At 43.4% G+C, this 14840-nt stretch overlaps 1 protein-coding gene across 7 annotated transcripts in view; it reads right to left on the reverse strand.

Annotated features, from left to right (window-relative positions):
• The window catches only part of CNKSR2 (connector enhancer of kinase suppressor of Ras 2), a 206348-nt gene extending 194951 nt beyond the window's left edge, over window positions 1-11397 (reverse strand). For 3 of the 7 annotated variants that reach the window (XM_063182554.1, XM_063182551.1, XM_063182546.1), the window contains exon 1: window positions 11042-11397. In XM_063182554.1, the coding sequence (XP_063038624.1) occupies window positions 11042-11105 (64 nt within the window). In that variant the 5' untranslated portion in view covers window positions 11106-11397. The remainder of the gene's footprint in view (window positions 1-11041) is intronic. The other 4 variants (XM_063182572.1, XM_063182580.1, XM_063182565.1 and 1 more) reach the window with 2 other exon arrangements.
• Between the last annotated feature and the right edge of the window lie 3443 nt (window positions 11398-14840).

Genomic DNA, 14840 nt, shown 5'->3' on the forward strand with positions numbered 1-14840 from the left:
ACAATATACTGTCAACCGAAAAACAAATTATTTGTAAAGTAAAGGTCTTACAATTTTTTTTTTTTTAGTAACAGAGTGAGCAGTGAGGTTTGTATTCAGCTTTACCTTCTCTTGAACTAGAAAACAAACTTTAATTAATTTTTGGGTTTTTGAAGGGACCTGTCACATATTGAAGTTCTATTTTCAGTTACTCTATTAAACGGAGCACTCATTCCTCTAAAGAGGAATTTTCTCAGATCTGCAGAGGTGAAAAACATTCAGGACATGCTGCTCTGCAGACTCAAGCCTCTGTCCCCCATCACAGCAGCTGGATGCCCAGGCAGCCACCTACAGCACACCACTGCAGCCCACTTTGCCAGGAGTACCCAGGAAACCCCTGGTAACAGAGGCAGGCATTAATTGCCCAATCTGTTTAGGTTAACTCATTCATAGTTCATTAGCATTAGTTACCTCCAGTTCATAACTGGATAGCTCAGCTTACAGTGAGCTCAACAACAACAGATAAGATGCAAGAGAGAAGCTAGATGATGCCCAAATAAGTAACAGGAAAGGGTTTTAGTGTCCAAGACAGATCAACCAAAATACTGCTGAGCTCCTTGTAAAATAACTTTGTAGAATTTTAGTAACTGAAAGGAAACTATCTTTAGACCTCTGCAACAGATTTAATCTTTTTCTCATCCAACAAATACCACCCAGTACATGGGATTTCCACAGAAAAGTAATTTTTCTTTTGCTGTTTCTTAAGACCTTGGACTGGTAAACAGTCAAGACCATTTTCAAATATTGACATTTCCATAAGGGAAATGGGGCAAAGAAAATGGTGCCAGACTGCTTTCAATAGTGCCCAGCAATAGGACAAGAAGCAATGCTCATAAACTAAACTACAGGAAGTTCCACCTTAACATGAGGAAAAACTTCTTTACATTGAGGGTGGCAGAGCACTGGAACAGGCTGCCCAGGGAGGTTGTGGAGTCACCCTCTCTGGAGGCATCCAAAAGCCAGCTGGACACATTCCCATGGCACCTACTCCAGGTGACCCTTCCTTGGCAGGGGGTTGGACAGGATTATCTCCAGAGGCCCCTGCCAACCCCAACAATCCTATGATTCTGTGAGATGGCTACCACCTCTTCATGGCCACTGCTCTTCAGCTGTCTTCTTCAAGCCAAGGTACATCAGGAATGCCAAAACCAATTTACGAGAAAAAACCTCACAAGAACAACAACAAAAAACACATCCAAAAAATCCCATCAAACCAACAAGAAAACATGGTAATCATAGGAAATACAGAAACTTCACGATTACATATACATTATACTTTCTATACTTGCAAACAGTAGCTTCACCACAACTCATTAGACATCCAAATGTCTCTCAGCAATGAAGTCTGCTAAAGCATTCATAATTAATACAGTACTTTGAAGGCTATGAACTATCCAGTTCTTTTAAAAAATTAGTTTACTTGCTCTCAAGGAGTTATGTCATAAACCTGTCTTATTTTTCTAATGATAATCTGTCCTATGTCCCTCAAAAGTTCAGACTGACACTTATATGGATTTTTTTATGTGCAATGATTACACTTCCAGACTGAAATTCTGTCAAATCCACATGCAGAACATGACAAATTATTCACACTACACTGTGCTCTTGGACTCAGTCATCAGAACTCCAGAAACAGGCTTTTGACCCCAGACTGCATTAAACAGCTAAGATCCAGGCAGTTTAAAACATACAATGAAATAATGACTGAAGCAACAAAAACTACACCTGCTTTTGAAGTCCAGTATCCAACAGTGAACTTACAGACTGCTGGGGCACAATACTCAACACTATATCAAAAAACATTAAAAGAAATTTAAGAAACATTAAGCCTCCACATTCTAGGTTAAACTAGCATATACTTTTATTTGAAAATATTTGAAGACTGCAACATATGAAATAATTAACACCTTAGAAAAGCAGTAAGGACCATTTTGTCATCCTGCATTTACAGAAAATTTTGGAAACAAGTAGAAGTGGACTACCAAAATAAAAACAGACTAATACACTTGGTTTGGGTTCTTTTCATATTAGCTCTAATAAAATAAAGTCTACTAAAAGCAGCCATTCTTGACGTCTGAGGAGAAATGGAGACAAAAGGCACATGGTTTTATCCATGATGATAAAGCAACAATAAAGACATCCAGAGGTCAGTCAATGCTGAACACTCAAGAAGGTACTTCTTGGATATCTCACAAAAAAGTCTCCAGTCACACTTCACTCAAACTAAGCAAGAAGAAAATTGTTTTGTTACTTTTTTGGTGTTTAAAAAGTGCACACCAAACTGGACAAGTGCAGGTTCACAACTGTTCAGTGTACACAACCAAAGATATTTTTATTAAGAGAGCAACTTCTTCTTTGTGTTCAAGAGATCCCTCTACCAATATTTCTTCAAACAGAAAAATCTGAAGCAAAACAAGGACAAAAACAGCACTGCACCTTGCAAATCAAACTATCAACTACACAAAAGCAACCAACAAAGCTGCAAAGCAATTAAAGTAAGTAAGGCAGGCACATGCCAGTAATGGATATCGATGAGGGGAATCCAGTTACAAAGATTTTAATTATTAACATGGGATTTAATTAGCGTGCTGCAGCTAACTCTGCCACTACAATGAAGCAAGCCTTCAGCAACCACACCTGGTCAAGATTTCAGGTTGGCATCTCACTAAAATGACTAAGTTCTCTTGTCATTCCCATGAAGGGTTTCAGTGTTGACTCAGAGGGAAGAATGCCACCTAGCGAATTACTCAGACAACACTGGCACATCCCACCTATATTTACCTGGCCTCAATACTCAGAGGAAGGACTTCTTCACCTTCTTATTGATGTGAAGATTACCAGGAGAGAAAGGAGATAAAAGAAGGAGGAGAAAACAGGGAAAAATAATACATATTTAAAAATAGGTCATTTATAGCTGTAGTTACTGGCAACTGGTGGATCTGGCCAAACTAAAAAATAAATTGTATATTTTGACATAACCAGTAATGTTATCAGTTTCTTTACAGCTGACAATCACTGCCTGTGGGAGGAAGAGCCCTTCAGAGGTGAGCCTGCCAGCTGCTCAGCTCTATACATGGGTATGCTCATCCTTCCAAACACAAGGGGCCAGGAGAGGTCCCAGCATTACCCACGCTCATGGACAACCTCAGCTGCTACCCCAACACTCCTCCAGACTGTTCTGGCCAGCTCACACAGGAATGTATCATTCCACCAGTGCTACTGGACCCCACCAGCAATATCTGAAGCTCTGTGAAAATGGCACATGCAGTTCTGCTGGACACCCTCTGATCACCCACACCAGCAAAACCCTAGCAGAGGAGTCACCACAGCATTGACAAAGCACAACTCAACATCACCAAATATAGACCCTTAAATCAATGGATGCTTGAGGCTGATGCAAGTCCTAAACCATTTATTTTAAAAGCTACTTGAACCTTCAATTTAAAGGTTCAAATAATTCTCATCAACATTTCTCCCTCTTTTTCACAAGACAGAAAAAGGTATCGATACAAAAGTACAGCACTTGGTAACTGACTATATTAAAATAATACACTTAAGCTGAATATAGTTTAATTAAGGCTTACTCTGGTGCACTCCAATATTAATTAATAGTTTACTTGGAAATTCCCACCATATGGCACTGCAGCAGATGTTAATCATGTAAAGCCAAACACTTTGAAATTACTGTTCTAGCCACTTCATCTGAGGTACCAAGTGCCCTAAATTTCTGCTTAAAGGATAAGCTGGAAATGCCAAACATCCTACAAGATGACATCCACAGCTATTTTCTTCAAGATAATATTATCCGGCAGATAAGTAGCACAAAATGGGGTAGATTTTTAAGCCTCCAGTACTATAAAATCACTGGTTATAGACAGTGCTGGACTCCCTTTGCATAAGAAAAATGCTTGCATTGAAAACCTAGAGGAAAAATTTATTTTGTCTCCCAGATAAGTGCTAAACCCCCTACAGAGGGAGGGCAAAAATGTGTTTAAGAGAGGATGTGCATTAAGCATGCCAGATCTTGACTGCCCCAGACCAATGGATCTGTGTCTTCCAGCCCTTCATCCTTCAAGTGCAAGAAAGGAACATCATGAGGAGCACTAGATGCTTGCTCTTGGACTGTCAGCTATTTTAAATTGAAGAGGAACTGCCCTGCTAGGCCTGTCTCATAACAGGAAAATGACAATGCTCTGAGCAGATTCCTGTGGCAGCAGATTTATTATAACATGAGCCTAATATTGGGCCCCCAAAATTTTTCACCTGAAAACTTCATCTTTTAGAGATTAATTTCATCACTCACTTCATCTTTTAGAGAAAGTAAATGCATTTGAAAAGCTGGAAGAAATCAATGAAGAAAATCTGACCTTTTAGAATTTCCCAACACGGTGTTTCCAGACAGGATTTTTTAACAAGGTATTTGGGAACTTATTCTTCAGCATTTGTCTTGGTAACTATTCAGCTTCTAAACTGAAGGTTTAGAGTATTCATTAAGAAAATAATTTAAGCAGTAAATGTAAAAGTACAGTTTTGCTTTATTTGGATCTAAAAATCTAAAGTTGTTATCCTGATGAAAGTAAGCCCTTGCTACAGGTGATCCTCCGTGCAGTTATGATTTAATGATGATATTGCAACTTCTTGGAAAAAAAAAATGCAGTTACTCAGAATGGAAGCCTTGAAGAATTAGTTCTTTTTCTTCATTGCACACCTTTAAATACAAGCCTATACAGGGAGAAATTTCTCAGGAAACAGCTTCTCCTTATTTCTCTGGAAAATGGTAACAAATATTACTACTTGACTCAGGGAAATACAGTACAACCACAAGCTACAGCAACTTAACTGAGATTAAATGGTTATCTACACTTCTGCAGATCAGACAGAAAGGCTAGACCATTTGTCAATTTGAGGTTTAGAAGATAAAACTGCCGGGGTTATTATTGTTAAAGTGCTTAAAGACAACTACTTGCAAAGATTCTAAAAATACATCTGTATATATATTTCAATCCTCTCATCTGAAAAGTGATCTGGTTAATATTGCTGCCTTGCAAAATTCTTGACATGCATTAACCAGAAAAGGCATTTGTAAATTGCTTGGTTTAATACTGCATTGTGCAAATAAATTTGAATAAGATCAAAATACAGAGCTGTACCGAACTGTTGCAAAAAACCACTTGAGAAAACATATTGTGAGGCCATATTTAAACTAACAGATGTTTCAGAAATAGAACAATATGTTCAAACAAAATTAAGGTGTAAATGGGCAGTGCTAAAAGAGCTTCACAACTAAGCACATCAATTTTAGTAGCAACTGAAATGACCTCATCTAGGAAAGCTCCCTCCTAAAAAGATCATAAATTTAGAAATGAATTCTGAGGTTATGCTTAAAATTTGGCTGCATGAATTATTTGCAGAGTGGCTGCTTATGTAACATCGCCTTTGCTATGGCAACACCCGGCTGTTAGGCTTTGACACATCCCAGTTGCAATTGCAGTTTCATTTTCTGCTGATAAACAATGGCAGGAGAGGTTTTCTAATCACAAACAAAGGTGCTCTAAAACATTTCATCATGATTGATGTGGCAGCCATTGATACTGCTAAAAATCCTCATGCCAGAAGGGCAAGACAAAAGTGGGAGATCCACAGGAAAAATAAACTAGAGAGAGAGAGATCTTCCAGCACTGCTTTCAATCCAGTTTTAAAGCTGGAGTACTTTAAAGTTTGGAATAGTGCAGTTTGACTCTTGACTACCTGTCTTTGTATAAACTCCCCTCTCTTTGTCCGACTAAAATTCTTGTTACTTTCTTACAGAGTAACTGTCCATGAATTAAAGAGGTTGTGTGCTCATCAAAATGAAACTCCAGCTATGCAATTATTTCACATTTTTCTACAGTTTTTTTTGCTAGGCATTACAGTAAAAGCCATAAATCCATTTAATAGCATCACTTCAAAGCTAATGGAGTACTACATGTACCCTCTGATATTATAAAATTTTAGTTTGCTTTACATTGGAGAAAGAAAATAATGGTTTCATGCTGACAAATTGTAAAATGCCTGATTTTTTCCACATATGGCACTTAGCAATGACTATTAAGTTGATGACTATTCTGACGCTCATCAGTCACCTACACACACTTAACAAGGAATCAAAGTTTCAGAATGCAAGTGTTTTTCATATTCTCGTCCAGCTTTTTTTTTCCCTGAGACAACTCAGCCTTTTCCATACTATTTCCAATAGCCACAATTTTTAAAGGCCCTGCCAAAATCAATGTGAAGTGGCATAAGAAAGAAGCTTTAACTTAATAGACCACTAGAAGAAAAACTAGAAATTATGGACAAAATTGAAAACCCTAAACAAGGCACATACATCTGTGGAAGCACACCTCCTCTTTAACATAAAGCAGGTGCTCACATGCCTTTGTAACACTGTGGTCCATCCTATCCTCCAGAAAAAGCTCCCCCCTAAACCCAGTCCATGTCAGTCCTTAGAGAAAGCCATGGCCAAGAATGAGGTTGGTCTGATAGTGACCCTGAAGGCAGGATTCACCCTGACTTTTTTTAAGGCCTAAACTGATTTGTTAGATCCCAGTGCTGTGAGAGAATTTGTGACCCCACTGATGAGCTTCCCTGTTGCTACCTGATGGCTCAGGAACTGCAGCAGAATCCAGGTGCTGCCAAAGCACTCCTAGGGCTCTGCATATGCACCAACAGGAGTAGGAGGATCCCCATGGCAATACTTTTTTAAAATCATCATTAAGTACTGGAGTATTTAGTGTCAGAGTATTCCCACAAATTGTTGCATTTTCTTGATGAATAACATGCAATTCCCACTACACCAAGTGGAGCACAGTTGCTGGCAGCCTGTGCTGACTCTGCAAACACACACGCCACTGAAAATGGACATGAAGTTCAGCACACAAACAGCAGACAGAAACAGCTCTCAAACCCATGCAATATTCAATCATACAGATGGGGAACTTTTGCACTCTGCTTTCACTTTGCTAGCACGTTCATATTTCTGCTTCTCTCCCCCTAGTCCTTCTAAATATCTGCATCCTTCTAAACCCTGGTAGGGTAGACTTTATAGAGGTTAAAAGCCCCTATTCCTTAGCATTAGCAGCCTTTAAAGGCAACTCCATGCCTCAGATGTCAGCTTCTTGATTATGACTACCATTACAACAGCTTAAGCTGTACGAGTTTCATATAAGCCCCACGAGCTATCATTCAGCAAGCAAAAAATAAATATTTAAGCTTTGTTAGATAAAGTAACATTGATTTTTTTTTTCAGGTGGACTGCCTTTTGGAACAGGTTCTGCCATTGAGAGATTGGTACTGAATCAAAATTCGAATACTGTTAAAAGCAGCAAGCCCTTATCAAAATATAGCAATCATCAATAACCTCAGACCAAAGAAGTTAGATTAGAAGACTCAGTTAAAAACATCCTAATGTTTGGTAAGTAACTGAGTGTCTTAAGTGTTCTCAGAGCCTCAGAAATCTAAACTACATCTGGCATGTTCCCCTCCTGAGTGAGTGCGAGCCATGACGTTTGATGACATTGCCTTTGTAACGCGTCAACATCTTGAGACCCGGCAGTGGAATCCACAAGTGTCCTCCAGAGGGGAGGCAGAGGAGGTGGCTGACACACCTTCATCTCACTGATCCCTACAGGACCTTAAAATTAGTACTAAATGTACGAAAAGCACAGCAATGCATTGTTTGAATCAATTGAAATACTCATTTTATCCTCCTTGTACAATATGCCATCCTGTGGGAGAGATGAGCTAATCCATCTACGCTTTTTCCAGCTCTATGACAGTTTCTCTTCTGGGTTCACTTTAAACCCTGGAAAACTCATATGCTGACATAGGCTCTCCTCACTTTGTCCCATTCACTTACAGAGTTTTACCTGGTACTTTGGTCCACAACTTCTTGTTATACACAGTTTCATATTCAAAATCTAGGTAGTTACTTATTTGTATAACCAGTTTCAGGAACAACTCTGTAACTCAGCAGCACTGGCATTAGGCCATTACAGGGATCCACAGACAATGTGTCTGTCAAGGAATTAAAAACTGACAAGATACTGGAGAAACTGCATTTATTCCATGAATACCCAGTCTTGAGTCTGTTTCCTATACAAACATCCAGCCCAGGGACTGGCACTTTCATCTAACCCCTTTGAGTTGAAATACTCTCCCCGTGTTCATTTCTCACATCTTATAATTTCAGGCCCAATGCTTTATCACTACTCTGAGCAAAACGCCACTGAGGTAATGATTCTTTTGCCTAAATAAAGAATTCCAGATGAGGCCTTTTACTGCAAATGTTCAGGTCATACCAACAAGACCATCACAAAAACACTAAGAACAATAAAATCTAAAGTGTTTCATTTCCCCTTGCTTTCAGATAACTGTAAACAGTAGGATTTTCCTTTTTCAGGAAAGATTTTGCTTTGAACATCGAAATCTATTTGGAAGAATTTTCTTTACCGAGCTCCTCTGAGCAGGCATTTGACATAGCAGGGCACTTACTTCAAGGAAGAGGTTAAAACCAAGTTCAACATTTATAATTCTGCAAAATAACCCCCAGTAAGTCAGCAAAATATTCTCACATTTTGAAGTTTAATGTAATTTCTGAAAGCCAGACTTGACTGCCACTAATGCAAAGATCACTACTGCACTCCTTCCAAACTTCTCCTGACAGACACATTCGTGTTTTACTCATCAAACTTGTCTTGGGTACCTCTTAAAACACAAATAAGCTATTTTGGGGACTTTCAGAAACAGAATTTGCTGGAAACAAAGCACTTAAAGCATTAGAAGAACAGATATTCATATGGATTTCAATACCAATGTTTGCAACACTACAAATTATGCATAAGGAACACAAAGGTGTTGCAGCAAAGACCGCTTGTCCTTATCCACCACCACCAAACTCAGCAAGGTGTGACCCATCAGGCAGGAGCAAACCTGCCCCCAGCTACTGGTCATACTCGTTTCCAGGCTCAGCTTTTGAAACCAGAATGGCTCCCCAGGTGCTTCTTCTCCAAGAGTGCCAGACACAGGCAGGTGCTTTCAGCTCCCTGCAGCACCTAAGTGAAAGTTCCCGTGCTACACAGAATACAAAATGAAGAAATGGAAGCGCGAAGCAACATATATGCATTCACTCCGTAAAAATGAAAGTCCTCCAGAGAAACAATCCAACATTCAGGCCAGAAAAAACAGGTAAAACACTAAAAAGCAGGCTTTGTATTCCAGAAAGAGGGCACGACTGCAATAACTGCCTTTTTTTTTGGTAAAGTTTACATGATTATTTCTAAAAGATCTGCAGCTCTGAGTGTGAGTCACAGGTTTCTAACTACAAACCCTTATCCAACCGCACAATTTCTAATGCTACCATTTAGCCTGTTCTTTTCAAATTACTGATTTTATAATAATGTAATACAAAAGCAGAGTATGCAACACACTTCACCTGTCATTTATGAAAAGTAGTTGATGCATTACATTTTTTAGATGTTTTTAAAATGCATTACTTGCAAATTCATTGTTTTTATGGAGTGCCCAAATTATGGGGAAGGTATCTCAAACACTGATTAGAAAAAAAGTCCTACACAACCTTTTCATTTTGAAGTAAAAACGTTGGAAGCTAAACTGCTGTAAAAAACACTTTTATGTTGAAAATGCTTTCCTCTTAATACTGATCATCTGTAGCTTCTTCAAGTTTTTTATTAATATTTATTAATTTCCCAGGATATAAAGTATTACATCATTCTTTTCAATTATTATTCTATAGAGTGACAATGCTTCCGAAAGTGCTAAACTATGTATGTTACTAAATACAATTATAACTTGCCAGCTATAAATGCCAGGATTGAATAACTGAAAACATATGCTATATGCCTGAAATTTTAAGGATGATGAAACTGTCACATTGGTAGCACACAGCGTGTTATAAAGAACTCCCACAATGTAGCAGTTGTTCAAAACTTGTACCCATCCGGTCATTCTATCTTTATAAAGAGATATATAACACTAGATGGTGATTTATTCAAAACACAGCTGCAGCCTAACTTAAAGGTAATACGAAAAGAAAAAAAAAAACCTCACACAAAAACTACACAACAAAAATACCTTTTCACATTACAGCATTAAAGCCATGTCAGAATGGCATACACAGAGAATAAAAGAAAAGCGTTTCCAAAAGGTCCAAATTTTATTCCCATCAGAGTTTATTTGAGGGAAGGACAGGTGAGGGAGCGGGAGAAGCGGAGCAGCGGAAGAGCCTCACTCAGCCCAGAGCCCAGACTGTTCGCGCTCCCTTCAATCGCGGATCCTGAAGCGCGGGCCCCGGGGAAGGGACGGGGCCGCCCGAGGCGCGGAGTCCCCGGCCCGGCCGGAGGAGGCCCCCGCGGGCACGGCGGCTTCCCGGCAGCGGGGGCAGCCCCGGCACCTCCGGGGGCGCGGACCGACCCCGGCCCCGGCCCCGCCGCCCGCGGAGCGCCCCCGGCCCCTGCTGGCGGGGGAGGTCGCAGCCGAGTCTCCCCCGGCTGCCCCCAGCACCGGCGGTGCCGCACGTTCGGCCGCACTTCCATTCCCGAGGCGTTTCGCGCCGCGCCCGCCGCGGGCAGCCGGACCCGCTCCCGCGTCCCTCGGCGGCTGGGGGGCGGCTCCATCGCCACACCGCGGTCGCCGCCCGGGAGCACCCCGGGCACCCCCGGGCTCAGCCTCGCCTCCGCCCCCGGCCCCCTCCCCAGCTCTATGGACAGCCGCCAGCCGCCGCTCCCGCTCTGAGCCCGGGGCAGGGGGGCAGCGCGGCCCCCGGCCCCAGCGGCGCGGCCCCGACGGCCTCCCGCCTCCCTTCCCAGCCCAGGCAAAGCGTGGGGGCAGCCGGCGCTGCTAGGAGGTGGGATCCCCGCGCGGGGGAAGCCGCGGAGCTCCCCGCACCTGCGGGGCGGGGTGCGGGTGATGGGAGAGGGCACCGCGCGGCCCCGGCACCGCTCCTCACCTTTCATCCAGTCGACGACCTGGCTCGGCGACCACTTACTGACGGGCTCCATGATGAGGGCCATGGGCGGCTCGGGGGCGCGGGGCTCGGGCGGCCGCCGCTCTCCGGGCGAGGGGCGAGGCTGTGCGGGGCGGAGGGACCGCGCTGCCCGGAATCCCGCCGGCGGGAGGAGAGAGCCGCTATATCCCCGCTTGCCTTTGCTCCGCTCGCTCGCTCGCCGCCTCTGTGCCTCTCTGGGGATTTCAGTTCATGTTGCCGGCTCGGCGGGGAGGGGGAGGAGGAGGAAGGGGGAGAAGGGGGCGGCACGCTCCGACGCCTCCCGCCCCCGCGAACCCGCGGGCAGCGGCGGCGGCTCCCGGGCCCGCCGAGAGGTCGGTGCTCGGCGGCGGCGAGCGGGGCACTGGTTCGGCTGTGCCCGCTCGCGTGCCCAGCGGCTCCCGCGGCTCGCCGCGGCTGCCGCGCCGGTGTCTTTTTCTCCTGGCGGAAATGACGAGGCGGCTCCTGCCACCCGAAAATATCTCCAAGTGAAATGGGAAGCGACACCCGACGGCCGCCCGGGGCGGGGGGAGGGGAGGGAGCCGGGATGACTCGCAAGGTGCCGCCGGCGGGAGAGGGTCTGGGGCGGCGGCAGCGCCGAGCACCTGCTCCCGGCGGGCCGGGCAGCGGGGGAGCGCAGCCAGCGGCACCGAGCTGGCGCTCCGAGTGTGGGTTTGTTGGATTTTATTTTCCCTGAATCTTAATTCATCACTGCGTGGGCGGGAAAAGTAATTTTTTTTCTCTTTTTTCTTTTTTTTTTTTTTTTTTTTTTGAGAGAGTGAAGCCCGGCTGTAAAACGGCAGTGATGGACGGTGTCGCCGGGCGCCCCGAGGGAGCCGTGCCAGCAGCACCGGTGCGGTGGCGGCATTTGGCCGCGGTGTGCGGGCAGCGGGGGCAGCCCCGGCAGGGGAGGGAGAGGAGAAGAGAGGAGAGGAGCTGCACCTTGTGGTTTGCCCGCCTCACGCCGAGGGTGCAGGAATGGGGCCATAGGGAGCGGAGTCAGCCCGCAGAATGGGGCTCGGACCCCTGCGACCGCGGCATGGAGAGAGCACCGCGGGTGCTCCTCTGCCTCCCTGTCCTGCGGGTTGCACCGCGAACGTATGGAGGCTGCAGGTGTGAAAATCCATCATCCCTGCAGCGGGTCATCGTTGCTGGAGATGTTCATTTTCTCCTCATTCTGTCTCCCCAGGCTGCATCATCCTGGATGTTACCCCAAAAAAGGCAATTCCCATGGCCGTGTGGCACAGTGTTTTGGTAGGAACCCCTCCCAAGGGCACAGCGATTCCTCCTAGGATGGCTGTGGCACCCTTTTCCCGCACCCTTCATAGGAGCCTCTGCTCTGAGTAGGTGGCATCCCCTCTGGAGCTCCAGGCACAGGATAGTGCTAAAGCTTATTTTCCTGCTGGTAAGTTGGCCAATACACGACTTTGCCTGTATTTGCATTCACCCTGCTTCTCCTGCCGAGGCTGAAGCAATGACCACCGAGATGTTCCCTCTGACAGCGTTGGCTGCTGAGCGCCAGCTGCTGATACTGACATTTATTATCGGTATGTGAGGAAAAAAGAGGATTCCCTCAGCCCTGAAATGCTAATAGCAAAGGAATCAATTCCTTTGTGCTGTATAGGCAGTGCCGGGAGCTTTCCCACTTTGTTATGTGAGGCTGAAGTAGTAGTGATGGGGGGCAGTAAAGCAGCCATAGGGTTGGGAATGCCTTTCCCTGGAGACCCTGGAAGGCTTTCCCCACCAGTGTTAGGTAGACTTGGCTCTCACTTTAAAGGTTGTAGTGATTTATCTTTGAGAAGAATCTTTTCACTGAGAACTGGGGCTTGCACACTGTAATTTTCCTCGAATTTAGCTCTAGACTCGTGTCTCCTGTGTCACATTCCTGCCAGCACGATGACGAGGCCGTCTGCTTCTAACGAGGTTGTGTTACTTAAAGCCACAGAAACAATAAACTCACTTGCAAACTAAGGCTGACTTTTTTCCTTGTGAAAGGTTTGAAAGGTATGCAGGATCCTTATATACTGAGTTATTGTTGTTGAAAGAGCATGTCATAATTTTAATTAGAAACCAGTAGTTTGAAAGGTTTAAAAGCCTAAATATGCAAGATCAGACTGAAGCCTGGCATGTAATTTATAACGTCATTGTGTAATTCTTATTGGGCTGAAGCATTCCTTGTAGGAGAGGACCGGGGAGGTAGGTTCTCAGTACATATGTATGTATGTAGTCCTATAATACATAATTATGCATGCCCTGGGTTTCCTATAGCTTGTCAGCATAATATGTAGCTGCAGCAAGTTTTTCAGTAAAGCATCTGTGACCCAAGACTGTCCCCATGGTCAGTGTCTATTACTTTTAAAACCCCTTTATGGAGGTTTTATCAAATTATGGGGTGGTAAAAGGGAGTCCACTCTTCCACTTCAGTAAACAGATGAAGTGATGAGCATGGATTCTAATTACCTTTATTGTTCTTCTCACAGAGTATAGCCATGTCATAAATACTGGGGTAAATTCCACTGTTTTGCTTAGATCTTGTTTTAGTTTCACTGAAGATTGTTGGCTTGACAATGGTAGGGAGGACTTGGCTCAGGAGTAATGATAAAATTATCCATCCATGCTATTTAACTTGGTGACCTATTACAGCAATGAATTCTATAGTCAGGACATGTGCTACATAAAATTATTTTTTTAATTTGTTCTAAATTTATTTCTGCCTGATTTTATTATTGTTCTCTCTTTCTAGGGTAAGAAGGAGAGCTGAATGACTTTTTCTGCTGACCTTCTAAAACTAAAGTGTTTCAGCCAAAATGCCTTAACCAATGTCTTTTAGGTGTTTTCATCTTTCAGTTTAGTGGCCTTCATCTTGCTATCACACTTGTATGAGTCAGGCCTTTTACGTAAAGCACATGGGATAGTCTCCTGCAGAGACACTGAACTACAGAATTATGTCTTAAGTCATGTTTTAGAATTACACTGATCCATATAGTGCATAAAAATTAATATGTTTAAAAATATGTCTAAATATACATGTTCCTGTTAAGAAAGCATTTATTAGGTAGTAAATGTTAAAGAAGGTACACAATAAAACTCAACATTGAAAAAAAATAAAAAAACAGGAATAAGTTTAAAATTGAACTGTCAGTCTGAACTCAGAAATATAAAACTATATATATGCTTAGGTATCTATTCTCTGAGCAGCCACAGATACTGATGGACAGCTTCAGCAGCTAAGTTTGAGCACACACACCTCGTGGATCAGCACCTCAGACTGCAAGCTCACAGAAGATACTGCTTTTTCTGGCATGGTACATTATCAAAAAAACAACCTCCCTAGAGCTCAGCTGGCAATCATAGCTGCTACAGCAATGCAGGTTTGAAAATAATACCAGTAAATAGTTCAAGTCTGTCCAATAATGTACATTTTGTGCATATTTCATCAATAGGACAACTGAAGTAGAGCACTGTTTATCTTGAATAATGGTGGCAGCTAGATCCAGGTTTTAACAATAGTACAATGAATAGTCATTTGTTTTATGAATATAAAGCCAGACTCTACAGTGGCTATCAGTGGTGAGTTCTCAGTGGGTATCAGTGATGAGTTCTGAGGTGCCTCAGAAACTTCATGGACTTTTTGCTTGAGTGTCTAGAAAACATGCAAGATGCTCAGAAATGAAATCTTGCCCTGAAGTTAGAGAAACAAATTGAGCTCTCAAAAGATGTTGTTTCTGGTGCTGGATATTAAAGTTGTTTCTTAGGTGGGAGA

The sequence above is a fragment of the Melospiza melodia genome, chromosome 2 (genome assembly GCF_035770615.1).
Source record: "Melospiza melodia melodia isolate bMelMel2 chromosome 2, bMelMel2.pri, whole genome shotgun sequence".
Taxonomy (NCBI): Eukaryota; Metazoa; Chordata; class Aves; order Passeriformes; family Passerellidae; genus Melospiza; species Melospiza melodia.